The sequence below is a fragment of the Aristolochia californica genome, unplaced genomic scaffold (assembly GCF_029961685.1).
Source record: "Aristolochia californica isolate CCGP_79_NKW_82.1479 unplaced genomic scaffold, dmAriCali1.0.hap1 SCAF_11, whole genome shotgun sequence".
Classification (NCBI taxonomy): Eukaryota; Viridiplantae; Streptophyta; class Magnoliopsida; order Piperales; family Aristolochiaceae; genus Aristolochia; species Aristolochia californica.
This window is the reverse complement of record NW_027181782.1, coordinates 6,273,894-6,289,727: the sequence shown is the minus strand read 5'-3', so window position 1 is coordinate 6,289,727 and position 15,834 is coordinate 6,273,894. Positions and strand designations below refer to the sequence as shown.

General features: G+C 33.6%; 1 protein-coding gene across 1 annotated transcript; it reads right to left on the bottom strand.

Moving 5' to 3' along the window:
* Positions 1–3,775: 3,775 nt before the first annotated feature.
* On the bottom strand, positions 3,776–13,552 carry LOC137943535 (glyoxylate/hydroxypyruvate reductase HPR3-like). Its single transcript, XM_068789027.1, has 2 exons — positions 13,446–13,552; positions 3,776–4,376 (listed from the first exon to the last, which is right to left on the bottom strand). The coding sequence occupies exons 1-2, from the start codon at positions 13,550–13,552 to the stop codon at positions 3,842–3,844; spliced, it is 642 nt and encodes a 213-aa protein (XP_068645128.1). The 3' UTR covers positions 3,776–3,841.
* Between the last annotated feature and the right edge of the window lie 2,282 nt (positions 13,553–15,834).

Sequence of the window (15,834 nt, the reverse complement as noted above, 5' to 3'; positions counted from 1 at the left end):
TCAAAACTCTTAAACAAACATCATTATATGCAACATTATCAACTGAGATACTAAATAATTTATTTTTTATTTCCCAATCTTGCAAACACTTGTAAATAACATCTGCTACGTCAATACCACGACAAGGAGAAGGAACATACACAAAACTCAAGACTTATTTTTGTAGCTTCCAATTCCTATCAATAAAATGCCCAGTAATAATCATGTATTCGATCTTTTGATTTTGGGATTTCCAAAAATTTGTGGTAAGACTAATCTTGTTAATCTCTTTTAACAAAGTTTTCAATTTCTTTTTTTTCAGCCTCGTACACCTCAATACACTCCTTCTTAATAGTCTTACGGGATATTTTTTCATAATTCACATTTGCCATCTTCATTACAAAATTAAATCCCTCCTCTTCTACTATCATGAATGGATGTTCATGCATAAGAATCCAATGAGCAATGAGTACTCTCACTCTAACTTAATCATATTAGCCTCTAAAATCCATAAAAGGAAGGCCAAATGGACTATGTTTAACATTAGACTGTTGAGCACCTAGTCAATACTACTCAAAAGATCGGCCTGTTAGGAGCGAAAGACATAGGTACTTAACCCCAGGACCCTAACATCACACCCCGTCCGGCTTGAGCCAACGACCTCGGCGACTCACTAGTCGTAGCACTCGCACGTTGTCGACCCGGCTTGGAGATGACACCTCCAACGCCGCTACCGCTACACTCGGGATTCGAAGTCGGGACGTAGCGCCTACTCTGGTACCAAATGTTGAGTACCTAGCCAATACTACCCAAAAAACCGGCCTGTTAGGAGCGGAAGACATAGGTACATAACCCCAGGACCCTAACATAGACCTTACTGGTTGAAAGTTTATTGTTTTATGTTTTCGAATTATCACTTTTCTACTAAAACAACGTTTCAAATGTTGACTCTTATGTGGTCACTCCACTACTAATAATATTCAAATTAGTTTTACAATAAACACATTGAGCCTTTTTTGTACCATCTATAAGTAAGAATTCTTTGAATTTCAACCACACATGAGACCTTTTTTGTTTTTTTGAACTCTGGATAGAGTCACTTCCTTCCTCATTTAGGGTACCTTCCTCTAGGTTTACTTCTATTACATTAGCAGTTCTAAGGGGATACGACTCTGGTGGAGTTGAATCATTATCTAAGGCCACACTAGAATTAGTGTTAACAAGTGATGTCAATTGAGCATGACGTATTGACATTCTCACTTCTACAAAACAAAAAAAAAATGACAAATTAAAAACAAAAAAATAATAATCCAAACAACAAAGATAAATCCAAAAAAATAAAGATTAACAAATAAATGTAGATACATAGATGAGAGAGGAGATAAAAACGGTTTCTATTATGTAAGGGGTTCATAATGAGATTCATAGGATTATGGCATTTTTAAGAGGTTGGCCCGAGCTTGAGTAAGTAAAACCACATATGGGTAGTTGCAATATTGAATAACTTTCTATATTTTGGAGTTTCTAGCTCTACTTTATCTATCTCAACAATGAATATTTGTAGTAGAACACCCAAAATATTTGTTGTATTAGATAAATTTTGTTATCTTTTACTTCTCAAGTTTGATTAGAAGATAAAGAACACATGATCATCTATTTTTCAGTAGCTTCTGCTTATACCTACTCTTTGATCTAACCTATAATTTGTTATAACTACACTTTGGTTATGAACATGGACATGGTAGAACAAAATATTGATATAAACATAACCTTTTGATGAACCTAAACTTGTTGCTAATTTAAGCACATTTCATATTGATATTGTTGCTGCTAATTTAGACTGAAATATGTACCTTATGGCTTAATTTTGTATTCCTTTAGTGGAAGTCTCTACTGTTTGGGACTCGTAGAATCATTTGAGTACTCCTTTAGTGGAAGTCTCTATTGTTTTGTACTCCTACGACAACTTTGATATCGAAACTCATGTTTTCTTTTCTTGAAGCAAAAGATTTTCTGGCATTATGCTTCAAGTGTTTCTTGAACACTTATTCTTTTAAAACTAATTTCTCGTTTCTTTCTATAGAAGTCCTCTAAATCTCATTGATTTAGTGCACATCATTAGTAACTTAAGTGTTTATTATAATTAAAATTGTCTCAATTAGGATTTTGAGACTAACATGGTCAATCAAGGACCTACTAAGTTGCTATTACATTGAATAGGTACCCAAGATTGGTGTACCTATTTGATTGTGTTTGTATTGTTAGATTTTTCTAGTCATGTGTCCACTGTATAGGGCAGAATTGCAAGCAACCCTTGCAAGCATTAGTCAAGCCTTGTGTAAGTATGACTATCTCTGATCTCATTGATTGAGAAAAACTTGTGTAGCCAAGAATTAACTGTTATAGAATCTGTTGTGGATCTACGCTGCTATTGCTAAGTTGGTTTTTGTATCCCTTGAGCTTGAAGGCTAGTAACCCCTTTTGTTGTTGTATGAGTTATAAGTCCTCATGTAGGCAAGTTTTGTTATAAATCCTTGTGTCCCTAGGATTGTGCAGCCTACTGAGCTACTGCAAACCCATTTGTAGTCTAGGCTTGTGTATTCTACTAAGAAACTATAGAATCCATCTGTGCGTCTAGGTTGTGGGTTTAATTTGTTGCATTGTAAGTTAGTTATTATGGTCAATTGAGTGGCATAATCCCTATGCAAGTGACATTGTAATTGGTCAAGGTACACATCGTACACCACATGGGCTACATTTGAACCATTGAAATTAAATTTTTTTATTTTAGTGGTACAATTCAATATAAGATTTTTTCTCACTTGTTCCATAACATGTCAATCAATCCTTAGGATCATATATACTATTGATTCATTTTCTAGTCAAAGTCTTCTGTTTGTTCGGGAAGTTAGTGCATTTTTAAAGTGTAATGGAAAAAAAAAGTGAAAGTGAAAGTGAATTATTTTTTTATGTTGGTGTGTATAATGAAAAGTATAGTGTAAAGTACTTTCTTGTGTTAGTGTGCAATAATGAAAAAACAGTGGAAAGAGGAGAAAAAGTTTATTAATAAAATATTTTGATAGATTTAACCTTAATAAGATAATTTTATTTAACTTTTCTATCAATAAAAAAAAGATAAATAAGTAAAAAATAAAAAAATATAAAAATTAATTTAATTAAATATAAAAATAATATTTATTTTTATAATGTCCAAATACTTAATTAAATTTTTAATTTTACAATTATCTAAATTCTCACTCTTAAATTATTAATTAAACATAATAATAGAAGTCATGGATTTTTATATATATATATATATATATATATATATATAAATAAAGAGGGTATTTAATCATATAAAATACTTTGCTAGATTTAAATTTTATAAGATGATTTTATTTAAATTTTTTATTAATGAAATAAGATAGATTTTAGATTTTTTTAAATTAATATAAAAAATAAAATACCTAAACAAAAATATTTACTTTTACAAGGTCCAGATGTTTAATCAAATTGTTACTTTAACAACAAATAAATTCTCACTCTTAATTATTAATTAAATATAATATTAAAAATAATAATTTTATATAAATAAATAAATAGGGTATTTAATTATATAAAAATACTTTGATATATTTAACTTTTATAAGATGGTTTTATCTAACTTTTTTATTAATAAAATAAGATAGATTTTAGATTTGCATAAATTAATAAAAAATAAAAAATTAAAATAACTGAATTTAACAAATAAAATATTTAAACAAAATATTTACTTTTATAATCTCCAATGCTACAATCAATGGTAATTGCCCAAATTTCACTCCTTTTGGGATTCCATCAGAGTGCACTAACAGCACCTAACCTAACAATTCATCCAAATCATTTGTGTGGTCACGAGTGAGCTCTGCAAGAAAAAAACAGTAAAAGTAAAACAAGAGAGCAGAAACAGAGAGTTAACCTTGGAGCTTCCAAGAGGGTATTCCCCCTGTAATCCCCACAAACCGTGCCGCACATATAGATCAGCTGCAGAGATTCTTCGCATAACATCAATCAACGAGCCTACGGCGTAATCGGCAGCATCTTCGGAGAACACGGTACCGGCGTTGGTAACAACGATTCCTCGGCGCTTACACGCGTCCAGGTCAATGTGCTCGACGCCGGTGGAGGTGTGTACAATGCACTGGAGGCAGGGAAGGGTAGCTATGGTGGAGGCGTCGACGGGGCTACGCCCGAAGAAGAGGATGACTCTAACTGCCTGAGCCTCCGACTTCAGAAACTGGTGGAAGGGCAAAGGGGATTCCCCAGGTTTGAGTAGATGGAATTTGTAGCAGAGCGCATCGACGAAGTCGGAGAGTTGACGGCCGATAAGAAGCACGAAGGGGGGAGGGTTTGGCCTTCTTCAGCTGACATTGTCTAATAGGGCAAAATCAACACATGGCAAAGAGTATTTCAATAAACTCATTTTTTGTGTTTTTGAAATTTCAATACAAAAAAAATTATGAGTTAAAAAAAATCTTATGATACTGCTATCTTATATTATAAATTCTTTTATTATTGAAGAACAAGTATGAAAGAGAGTCTTACGTGACTCTCACAACAAGAAGTTTCACAAGAACTAAAATTAATATGGTGGAGTCTAAGAGGAGTCTCACAAGAGAAAGTCTCATAGAAGAGTTTATTTGAAGGTTTTTTAGTTGTGTTAGTCTTATATTTTATGTTTAGTTGTTCATTATTTTAGGACTTATGTTTTAGTGTTTAACTTTGGGTGTAATTGGAAAAATGGTAGTTTAATTGTAATTGGATTTTATTTGTTTCTTATATTATAAAAAGACACTATTGTACTCAAATTACAACAAGTCAGTGAAGTATTTTTCTTTCTCAAAAATTCAACATGATATCAGAGTTAGTTTTGTGAGTTGACACAGTGAATCCACAGAGATAATGTCATCCTTTTTTTATATATCATATCTGGTAGTTTAGGTTTGTGTTATATCTTTTTTCTTTCTTTCATGTTATAGTACATATTTTGTTTTGGAGTTCTCACCTCTATACTGAATGTTTCTGATTACAAGTTATATATTGACGGGAAGATCTTTTGGTCTACTTTCCAACGTAAAATTAATTTTGGTGATCGGGGTTTTTACAAAAAGAAATCAATATTTGAAGCAGTAAAGGTTAGACAACAAGAGAGGTTTGAGTAGTAACAGGAAGCTTCAATTTTTTTAGACGTTTTATGCCATCAAGAATAAAACTTTATATGGAGAATTAAATGTCAAAAGAAAGATCTATAAGTATATTTTTAACCAATTAAAAAATTCTTAATCTGAGTTTTCTATAAAGAGATATCAATATCGGAATAGTCAATAGTCATGCTGGCTAAAGAAGAAAGAGTACTCAGTTCGGTAAGATTGTAGCATCCACAATATATCAGATTCTTTCTCTAAAAAATAAGTATATTTTATAAATAAATATTATACTTTAATGAAAGATATTATATTCTAGTTTCAGAAGGGTCAACGTTCATATCAATCAAATATATATGGAAAGAGATATTCTCATTGAAGTCGAGCACAGTTATTCTACAGAATTAAGTAAATCAAGTGGTTTTAACACATTCAAGAACAAATCTTTTTATGTCAAATTGGGTATCCAATTAAAGCTCCTTTAGTCCAGTTTCTCAACCAACAAACCAGTTATGATTCTAAGCTATATTTTGAGAGATATCGATATCAGAAGTACCAAAAGTCAATTCTAATGAAAATCTCTCATTTTTTCTTTTTTATATCCTATTGTTTCTTCATGCATTGACATAAATTGAGTTTTCTTTTTTCCTAGAGTCTTAGTTTTTTAGCCAAATTTATCTTCTAACCAAAGATATTTTGTTTGACTTATTAAATTTATGATGTGCTCATTTAAGGAATGCAATATCTTGCTTCGATTTTGCTTTAAAGTTTTGTGCTTTTGTTACTTGGATGTGTATCTTCCACATCGCCAACACCAAAAATTTTTGGTTACCTAATAAAAGTTATACTTGGTCAAATTTATTAAGTTCTACAATTATAGTCTCCCCTAGTTTTTCAAAAAGAAAAGTCACATTCTGGATTATTTTGGAAGTATGAGAGTTGCATAGTCACCTCCTTCTTGTTAAAGTCATTTTCTTCTAGTATTTTTTTAGCTTATCATCTTCTATTTTCATCACTTCAGAGCAATACCTAGACCCAATACCTAAAAAATATGGGAGTGTGCCCAACATCCACCTCGAGTCAAATATTTTATTCTTCACCCAAGTGGTGATTTGTGTTTGAGCTACCCTTAAAAGTGAGTAGTCTCTTTGTTGTGCCTTGAAGTTGGGCCATCTTTCTGCCTTTAAAATTGAGCAGAGTGTTTTTCAGACTATGACAATTTTAATTGGTGTATGGAGCTTTATCACATGGATATGAGTGATTTTCTTCTCCTATATTATGTTTTATCCAGGTTGAGTCTCTATCTTTTTTATCCCTAGCTTGAGGGGGAGAAGTCGAAGAAGAAGTACAAGAAAGAGGTATTTTGTTTCACATATTGTGCTAATTTTTATGTGACCAAAATATTCAAGAAATGGGGAGAACGACAAATAAAGATTTTACATCTTTGAAAAAAATTTAACCAAAGTAGATTGAAGGTCAAGATTGAAGACCAAGAATTTTTTTCATTTCAAACTGAATAAATAAACTCCAACTTGAGGAGGAGTGTTGAGGAACAAGTGCGAAAGAGTCTTATGTGACTCTCACAATAAAAAGTCTCACAAGAGCCAAAATTCATATGGTGGAGTCTAAGAGGAGTCTCACAAGAGGAAGTTTCACAAAAGAGTTTATTTGAAAGTGTTTTAGTTATGTTAGTCTTCTATTTATGTTCAATTATTCAATTATTCTAGGACTCATATTTTAGTATTTAACTTTGGGTGTAACTTGAATAAGGGTAGTTTAATTGTAATTGGATTCTACTTGTTTCCTCTATTATAAATAGAACCTCATTGTACTCACATTAAAACAAGTCAGTGAAATATTCTCTTTCCCAAAAATTCAATATTTATATTTTTAAATTATTTAATATTTTTATAAATATTCATATTGGTAATCTTAGATATTGACATTTTAACTAGGAAATGAAATATACATAGATATTTGATAATTTGGAAATAATAGATAATTCTTTCTTTAAACCTTTGATAAAGATTGAATTTGCAGTTTCTAGCAAAATCACAATATACACATATTAGAGTTGTGAAATGAAATGTTTTACAAAGTTTATTTATTTTTAAAAATTAATATTAAAATAATTTGAACCCTTAAAGGAAAAAAAGAAGGTCGCAATTTTATCGGAATTGTTTTCAAAAGGAGCTTCAATTTTAAGAATAATACATTTTTATCAAATCATATTTATATTATGTAGGGATGGACTCATCATCAACATGTATTATGTAAAATGCGTTTATCGACACAATATTAATTTTTTCCTACCTAATATTAAGCATATTGGTTGATGTAGGGCAATATAGGGGGAGTGTATTGGCCAATATGCCTATTATATATATATATATATATATATCATATTTTTAGGTCCCAAAGACATAATTTTCCCATCCCTATTTGTTTCCCTTTCCAACCTTTTTGGCTTTACGACTATTTAAATCACTACATAATCACAAAAGGAAGATGAGTAAAACTCATGTTGTTCAAGCTGATCTTGTAGAAGGGTTCAACATTGCACAAAAAAACTACTCAAGTATTTCAAAATAGACAACAAAAGGAAGAGAAAAATTGGAATTTCATCATATAGATTTCAAAAACTACCAGTGTTTCAAATGACAAAAAGTAATAGACAAAGGGTATTATTGGGGTGATTGGATAATACATTCAATAGATGCATGAAAAGAATTCACCATATTATTGATCCAAATATACTTGGCTGAAAAAAGGGTGAGAGAAAAGAAAAAAAAGAGAATATATATATATATATATATATATATATATATATAGAGAGAGAGAGAGAGAGAGAGAGAGAGAGAGAGAGAGAGAGAGAGAGAGAGAGAAGAAGAAGAAGAAGAAGAAGAAGAAGAAGAAGAGATGAGAATGGAGAAAAAGGAAAGGGAAGAAGTTAGAAAACAAGAATATGGAAGAGTGAAAATAAGGCCAATAAAAATTGCCTTCCATTCTACATCTTAGCCGATCTTGTGCATTCATAAATACTTTTACAATCTCTTGCAACTTAAAAAAGCTATGCTAATTTGTACACTACCTCTTCTGCAACCATAGATACAACAATAGAAACTAGTACAACCAAAAATCTTAAGCAGTAAGACTCATTATACAATAGGTATGTCAATTGTAGTTTCATTATTATGATATACTTATCGGATCATATAAAGCCATGTGGTCTAAGACATATCTAGATCTGAATTTACAAATGTTCTGAAGATATATTATTAATATATTTATTAAATTCTAACCTTCTTCTTCCTAGATGATAACTTTGTGTTAATCCAACATCAACTTGCTTTGTATAAGTAGAACCTCTTACTAGACCATATAAATCCAATTTGCTTCAAACTGCATATTCTTTACGAAGATCCTCTATAAAAGTTGTAGCTTCAAGAATTTGAAATCCTACTTCATCACCATAATTCTTGGAAACAAATATTTAAAAGAGTGGATCTTATGATGAGGATGAAATAAAAGAATAATGACCTTGAATATCTTAATTGTACTCCAATATCTCTCAAACTTACCAAATAATTTTTAGTCATCAATACGATAAATAAATTATTACTCTCAAACCACTTCTCCAATTTCAATTATGATACGAACTTGACATATAAATGGTGAATAATTGAGTCCACTGTGTACCAAAAGACAAAAGTGGTGCCACCAAATAAATTAAAATATGTATAAACTATGTTAAAGTGTCACCCACGTGTAGGGGTAGCATGACTAGTAAATAAGTCTGATTTTCATATAGTGGTGCCATCTCTTCTTCCATTGTTGCTTTCCACCTTGGATGTTTGAGAGCCCCACTAAAATGACCTAGGAAGAGGGTAGAAGAAAGAGAAGTAAAATATGTGCAACAACTGGGAGACAACCAATGACTGGAAAAAAAAATTAGATATGAAATGAATTGTAGATGGTTGGGCACAAGACTGTGGTTATTTTCTAAGAGCAATAAGTCTGGTATCATAGAGCGGGTGGAACATAATTGGTGAAGCAGAAGAGGAACTTACCTCTAGAGAATTTGTAGAATCTGTAGGAGGAGGATCGGTCAATGTGTTAAGGGGATGAATAGTAATGGCTATGTTGGTTCTTATGAGATTGTCCAATGTTACCATAGGCTTGGGAACTCTGCAAAGGATGAGAATCTAGGTGGAGTAGTACCTAAGAGGTAGGAAGGTTGTTGCTCTAGAAAGGTCACATCTCCTGATACAAATAACCATTTCAATTGGGGGTTGTAACATACATAACCTTTATGAGTCTGAAATATACTTAACATAATGAGATGTCAACTTACTATTTTGAGTTAAGCGTATCATGAACAAAGCAAGTACACCCAAAGACTTTTAAGGGAAGAGGAAAAATATCATCATCTGGAAACAACATAGAGTATGGTGTCTTCTTGTGAAGGACTAAAGAAGGCAACCGATTAATAAGAAGACATGTTGTGAGAACCATATTTTTCCTATAAAAACGAGACACATCCATGTGTTGTAGTATAGCCCTAGCAACTTTAACTAAGTGTCTATTTTTCCTCTCAGCTGCTCCATTTTTTTGTGGAGTGTAGGGATGTAGTGATTGATGAATAATGACATGCTCACTACAAAAACTATAGAACTCACTGGACATATATTCTTTAGCATTGTCAAATTGAAGCACTTTCAATTGTGAACCAAATTGAGCAAAGATCATAAAATGAAAGGATTTAAAAATAGGTAAAACTTCATACCTATGTTTCATAAAAATTAACCATGTCACTCTAGTATAGTCATCAACAAAAATAATAAAATATTTGGACTGAGAAATATTTGAGACATTGAGTTGTCCCCGCACTTCATTGTGAATTAAAGAGAATGGGGCAACACCCTTAATTTCATATTGAGGAGAGTGCGGATTCATATGGTGTTTACTTAAGAAACACACTTTGCATAGTAAATTAGATGCAAATTCGAGTGAAGGAAATAATGTTTGGATGGATTGAAGTGAGGGATGTCTCAATCTATTAGGGTATTGAAGAGCCTCTGCTTTTGAACTTGTCGTGCCAATGACTGCTAGTGCATCCAAGAAGTAAAGACCCCCTTTCTCATGGTCTCTACCAATCATTTGTTTCGTCTACAGAACTTGGAAGGTACAATGAATAGGAAAAAAATTATATAGCAATGAAACTTTAATGGGAATGGAGAACAAACAAGACATCATCTAAAGGAAAAGAAAGTGAAGCAAAGGTGGATCCCATCCCATGTACTTTGGTTTGAGATCTGTAAGCTATGGATACAAACTTCTCTTTTGTATAAGGAGAGAAAAAAAACTCAAGAGTTTAACATTACCAATTAGATGCTCTGAGGCTCCTGAGTCAATGATCCAAGGAGATGGAGAGTGAGATGCAGTAGAGAACATACCTGTAATAGTGGTTGCAATAGTAGTAGAAGGTGATGTTGATGTTGTGGTCGAGGGGTTTGGAACATAGCTTTGAGTATATGAAGTAACTCAAAATCCTCATTAGTAAAGGATTTTTTTGCCTTTTTTAGTTTCAATATTCCTTTCATTCTTAGTTGTAGTGGAAGCTTGGTTAGCAGTAAGCCACTTTGGTTTTCCATATATTTTTCCGCATGTATTAACAAGGTGATTAAGCTCTCCACAACAAGGGCATATCCAAATTTGGATTGTTTGTCCTTTGAGACCCTTGACTAAGTCTGCCACCTCTACCATATCTCCTCTTCCTCTATTATTTTCATTGCTTCCTCTATTATGGGAATACAAAGCTGATAGTATATTTGAAGAAGTGATTGAAGAAGTATCGGGGATACGAAGCATGATGGCACATATGTCATCAAATAAGGGCAAGGCTGTAGAGCTAAGAATTTGAGTCTTAGCTACTTCAAGATACGGTTTCATATTTGCAAGGCAAATGGCGGCCACCAATGCTTCTCGTTGTTTTTTTTTGAATTACAATGTCAATGGAATAAGGTTGAACAAGTTTTCACTCTTGCGTAATGCCTCTAAACTTGGTAAAGTGATCATGCAAATTCTCATCATATAACTTTTGTAGACTATTAGCACCAAAACAAAGTTTGGCCCAAGTATCCCAAACAAGTTTTGTAGTTTCAAGATGGACTACATTATTTTCCATTTTTTCTTTCATATTGTTAATCAATGAGCTAATGACAAGAGTATCCTCTTTAAAATAATTTCTTTTATAAATAACCTCTTCTTCACCAACAATTTGAGGAGGCTTATTCAAGTGGTCAAACAAGTCTCGAGTAATGAAAAACCTCTTAACATATTGTGACCAACTCAAGTAATTTGATAAACCTTTAAGTGGAACAGTAATGATATTGAGTAAATCAGTTTTACCAAACATACTTGAAAAGTGTTCTTCTGCAATGGAGAATTTTTTTTTACTCAACCAATGTAAAAGAAAACACCACCACGTATTGCTTCACAACAGGATGCTGCAATAAACATTTTTTAGGCAAAAACAGCCCATAGAAGGTAGATAATCCAGCTACAATATCAATTTTCTCACGTGTCCTCAGCTAAGATCCATCTTTAACCAACTTTCCCTTCAAAATAAGAGCACTATCAACTTGTTAATATGACTTTTCCTTCTTGAGCAAGCCAACGAATGAGCACTGGTGTGGAACCAAGGAAACCAGAAAAGGAAAGACCAGTTCTTGGGAAAGTAAAAAATCCTCTTGTAAGCTAATTAAGAACCTCTTAAAGTGAATCAAGAAACAACATCCAAGAGAGAAAGGCACCATCTTCCTCAGTTTTATCAAGTTTCCTAAACTAAGGGGCTCCAAACCAAAATTGGAAACTCGTACCACCCTTAGCCTATTTTTCTGAATTCCAAAACTTTTAATCCTTCTTCTCCATGTTAAATAATCTTAAAAACAATGAGAAGATCCATGGGGCAGCAAGATAAGAGATGTTATCAGCTCAAGCAGAAAAACAAGTTACAAAGGCAAACATGGTGATGTCCAACCTGCATTCAGATAGCCCAACCTTTTGCTTTAAAACAGTTCATGTACCCATTTTATTGTAATGGGTTCGTGAGATATTGTTGAAACTTAAGACTTCATAATGTATAATCATGTTAGAAGACGAGTAAGGGGTGAGAAGAAGAAGAGTTGTGGAGAAAAAGTTTTAAAGGAGAAGAAGAAGAATGACGAATTTGGAGAAAAGAGGAGGAAGAATAGGCTTATGGACTTTTTCCAAACCCTCCCCCTTGAGTTATATTTATAGGTATCAAAAGTATCAATATTATAAGTATACCCTTCACCGAGTGAATAAGAGACAAAAAACGTACACGATCTACATCAGTGCCACCCTAATTACTTCATATCTTCCAACAGATACAAAGTGTTGTACCCTAATCCATCGATTATGCAATCTAACCTGTTAATCACCTTAATGGATACTAGTTAAGAAAAGGGTTGGATTCATGTAAAAAACCCAATGGCTTCTGGTTTACTCTCTACCCATTGATACATATATCGGAAAGCGTCTTCGACGTCATGTTGCACATCCAACCAACATTTAATCGGTCAAGTACATGCTAGATAGATTAGGGTAAAGCATTTTATTTCTCATGTCAAGACCAATCTCTGGGGAGCTGGGCTGGAACTAGTTCCTCCATGTAAGTAGGAGAAAGCAACTAGTCGATCTCTTGGCACCATTCACACTTTCTCTCCTCCGGCAGCGTCTCGAGCTTCCAAAGTTCACCCAACACTGATGCTGCAAAACCTAACGACAATTTGTTATGAGACTGATTGAAACAGAGTTATCTTTTCTTCTTCTTTCAACCAGTTCCATGTTAAACGGTTCGATTTCTCTAACCATAAGTGACCCGTCGTCTTCTCTGACCTGTCATCATCGGTTGGTCTTTTCCATTGATGGTGGTCACCGGTTACAACCTTACAGTTTCCCATTGGTTTGGTGGTCTCCTTTGATGGAGAGGAGGCTATAAAAGGGGGTCTAGTCTAGCAAAGGTATGCCTGAATGTTGCCATCGATGAGCCTCTGCGATAGACGAGACATTCTGTTCACCGAAGACGATAGTTGAGAAGCTCTGTTGGCCAGAAGTTGACGCCATGTCAAGAGGTACGATTTCAGTTTATGAATTTCATATATGGTTTCAAAATTCATTAAAGTAATCCTACCTGTGGTATAAGAGATCCCCTCTCTGATATGGAGTCATTTCCGTGGAGAGGAGCTCTCTGCGTACGCTGCGAGCGCCGGCACTGTGGAGCCAACCGGCATCTCGCTCGGCGCTGTGCGTCGATCGATGTCGCCGTCAGACAACGACCACCAAAGTCCGATGGGAGGCGACATTGGGCAAAGTGCCGCCTGTGGATGCTAAGAGTCCTCTTTGCATGTGGCTGGAGGTTGAAGACAACCTCTAGCGCATGTAAATAAAAAAATTGAAACTTAGGTAAGAAAGTTTCATTTAAATAACAAGTTGACTTGACTGAGTCAACTTGTACCTGTTGCACAAGATCGGTCTAGATAAGACGAGTCGGACGAGTTGACGTGACTCGGACTTTAATGATTAGGTTGACTCGGATGGGCTGAGTCGTGGTGCGGACAGGTTGAATCGCCTGTTCCAACTGGCTGACCCGACCCATCCGCGAGCTGGCCGAGCCAACTCGGCAGCAGAATAAAAATCTTGCATCTGTGGGGATTCGAACCTGTGCGATGGACACAAGTTAAGCCCTTGTGACCATTATGCTATCTAGATTTTTGTCCTATCGTTGGATATACATAAAATATATATTAAAATTGTAGTAATCTCTCTTTATGCAATTTCAATAATTGTGCAAAATTTATTTAGGTTTTATGCATACTTTAGTTTTTTATGCATATTTTATGTTGACCTAAATATAAGGATTATTAATTGACATTCATTTTAGTCAATTATTTTTATGTCATATTTATGGTATACATTTGAATAATTGAGTATTTGCCACAACATTCTTAATTATGAAAATGTCTAGTGACATAAAGTTTAGTCACATAAAGTTAATGATATAAAAAAAATTGTAATTCAACATGGAGATATAATAATTTAACCCCACAGGGTAAATATTATATTTAAGTGATCAATTAGGATGGGACAAAAATATTTTTTAAAAAAAATTCTAGTTGCCCACAGGCTTAGAATATTTATTTACAAACAAATTTCTAGGTCCCATCATAAAGAGACATAAATCGCTTATGTGTTATAATCTAAGCCCACAAGAAAGATTATAATGACACGCTAATTTATTTGTTTCGATTACATGAGTAAGTATTCAAAAAATTGGTTTCATTACATGTTTAGTAAGCTTGTTATCTTTTTTTTGCAGCTCTTCAAACTTTATTTGTCCCAACCTTTGATTCCTCTATTGTTCCCTTAAATGGAGAAAATTATATTGAGTAGAAAGGGAAGGGAAAAACGCCTCTTAATAAAGAATCTATGGGCGATGTCAAATGTTTCTTCTACAAGAAGAAATGACATATCAAGAAAACCTGTTCCAAGTTCAAGCATTGGCTTGAAAACAAAGGTAATCTCATATCCTTAGTGTGTTTTGAATCTAATATGACTCATGCTTCTTATAACAATCGGTGGATTGATTCCTGTACTACAATCCATGTTGCTAACACCATGCAAAGTTTCTTGAACCAATGAAAACCGACGCCATGTGATTGCTCCATCTATTCAGGAAACAAGATGGGTTCACATGTAGAGGCGGTTGGAGCTTTCAGACTTGTCCTAAATATTGGTTTTAGGAAACAAGATGGATTCACATGTAGAGGCGGTTGGAGCTTTCAGACTTGTCCTAAATATTGGTTTTGTCTTAGACCTTGAAAGGACATTTTATGCTCCATCTTTTTCTAGAAACCTTATCTCAGTTTCCAAACTTTTACCCTTTGGATTCAGTTTTAATTTCCTTGGAAATTCCCTTCATTTGTATAAAGACCATTTTCTTTTTGGAAATGGGATTTTGGAAGAAGGATTGTTCAAACTTATTTTAAACCCTACATTTTATTGCAATCTTACTACTGTGCATGGTATTAATGTTGGCATTAAGAGAAGTGTTATAAATAAGAAATCCTCCATGTTGTGGAATAGGAAATTAGGTCATATCTCCATTGATAGAATTAAAGGATTAGTTAATGATGGAGTCCTTGAGGCTCTTGATTTTACTAATTTTAGTGCATGTGTGGATTGCATTAAAGGAAAGCAAACCAACAAGTAATGGAAAGGTGCCAAGAGGACTTCTAATGTCTTAGAAATCATACACACTGATATTTTAGGTCCTTATGATGCATGTTTCAATGGTCAGAAGAATTTCATTACCTTTATTGATGACCATACACGATGTATGTATCTCTATCTGCTTTATGATAGAAGTGAAGCACTAGATGCTTTTAAGGTCTATAAATCAGAAGTAGAGAAACAATTAACAAACAAACAAAAATTGTGAGGTCAAATAGAGGTGGTGAATATTATGGAAGGTACACTGAAAGAGGACAATTGCTTGGTCCTTTTGCAAGGTTTCTTAAGGAACAAGGTATTGTGTCACAATACACAATGCCTGTCTCACCGTCTCAAAATGGTGTGGTTGAAAGAA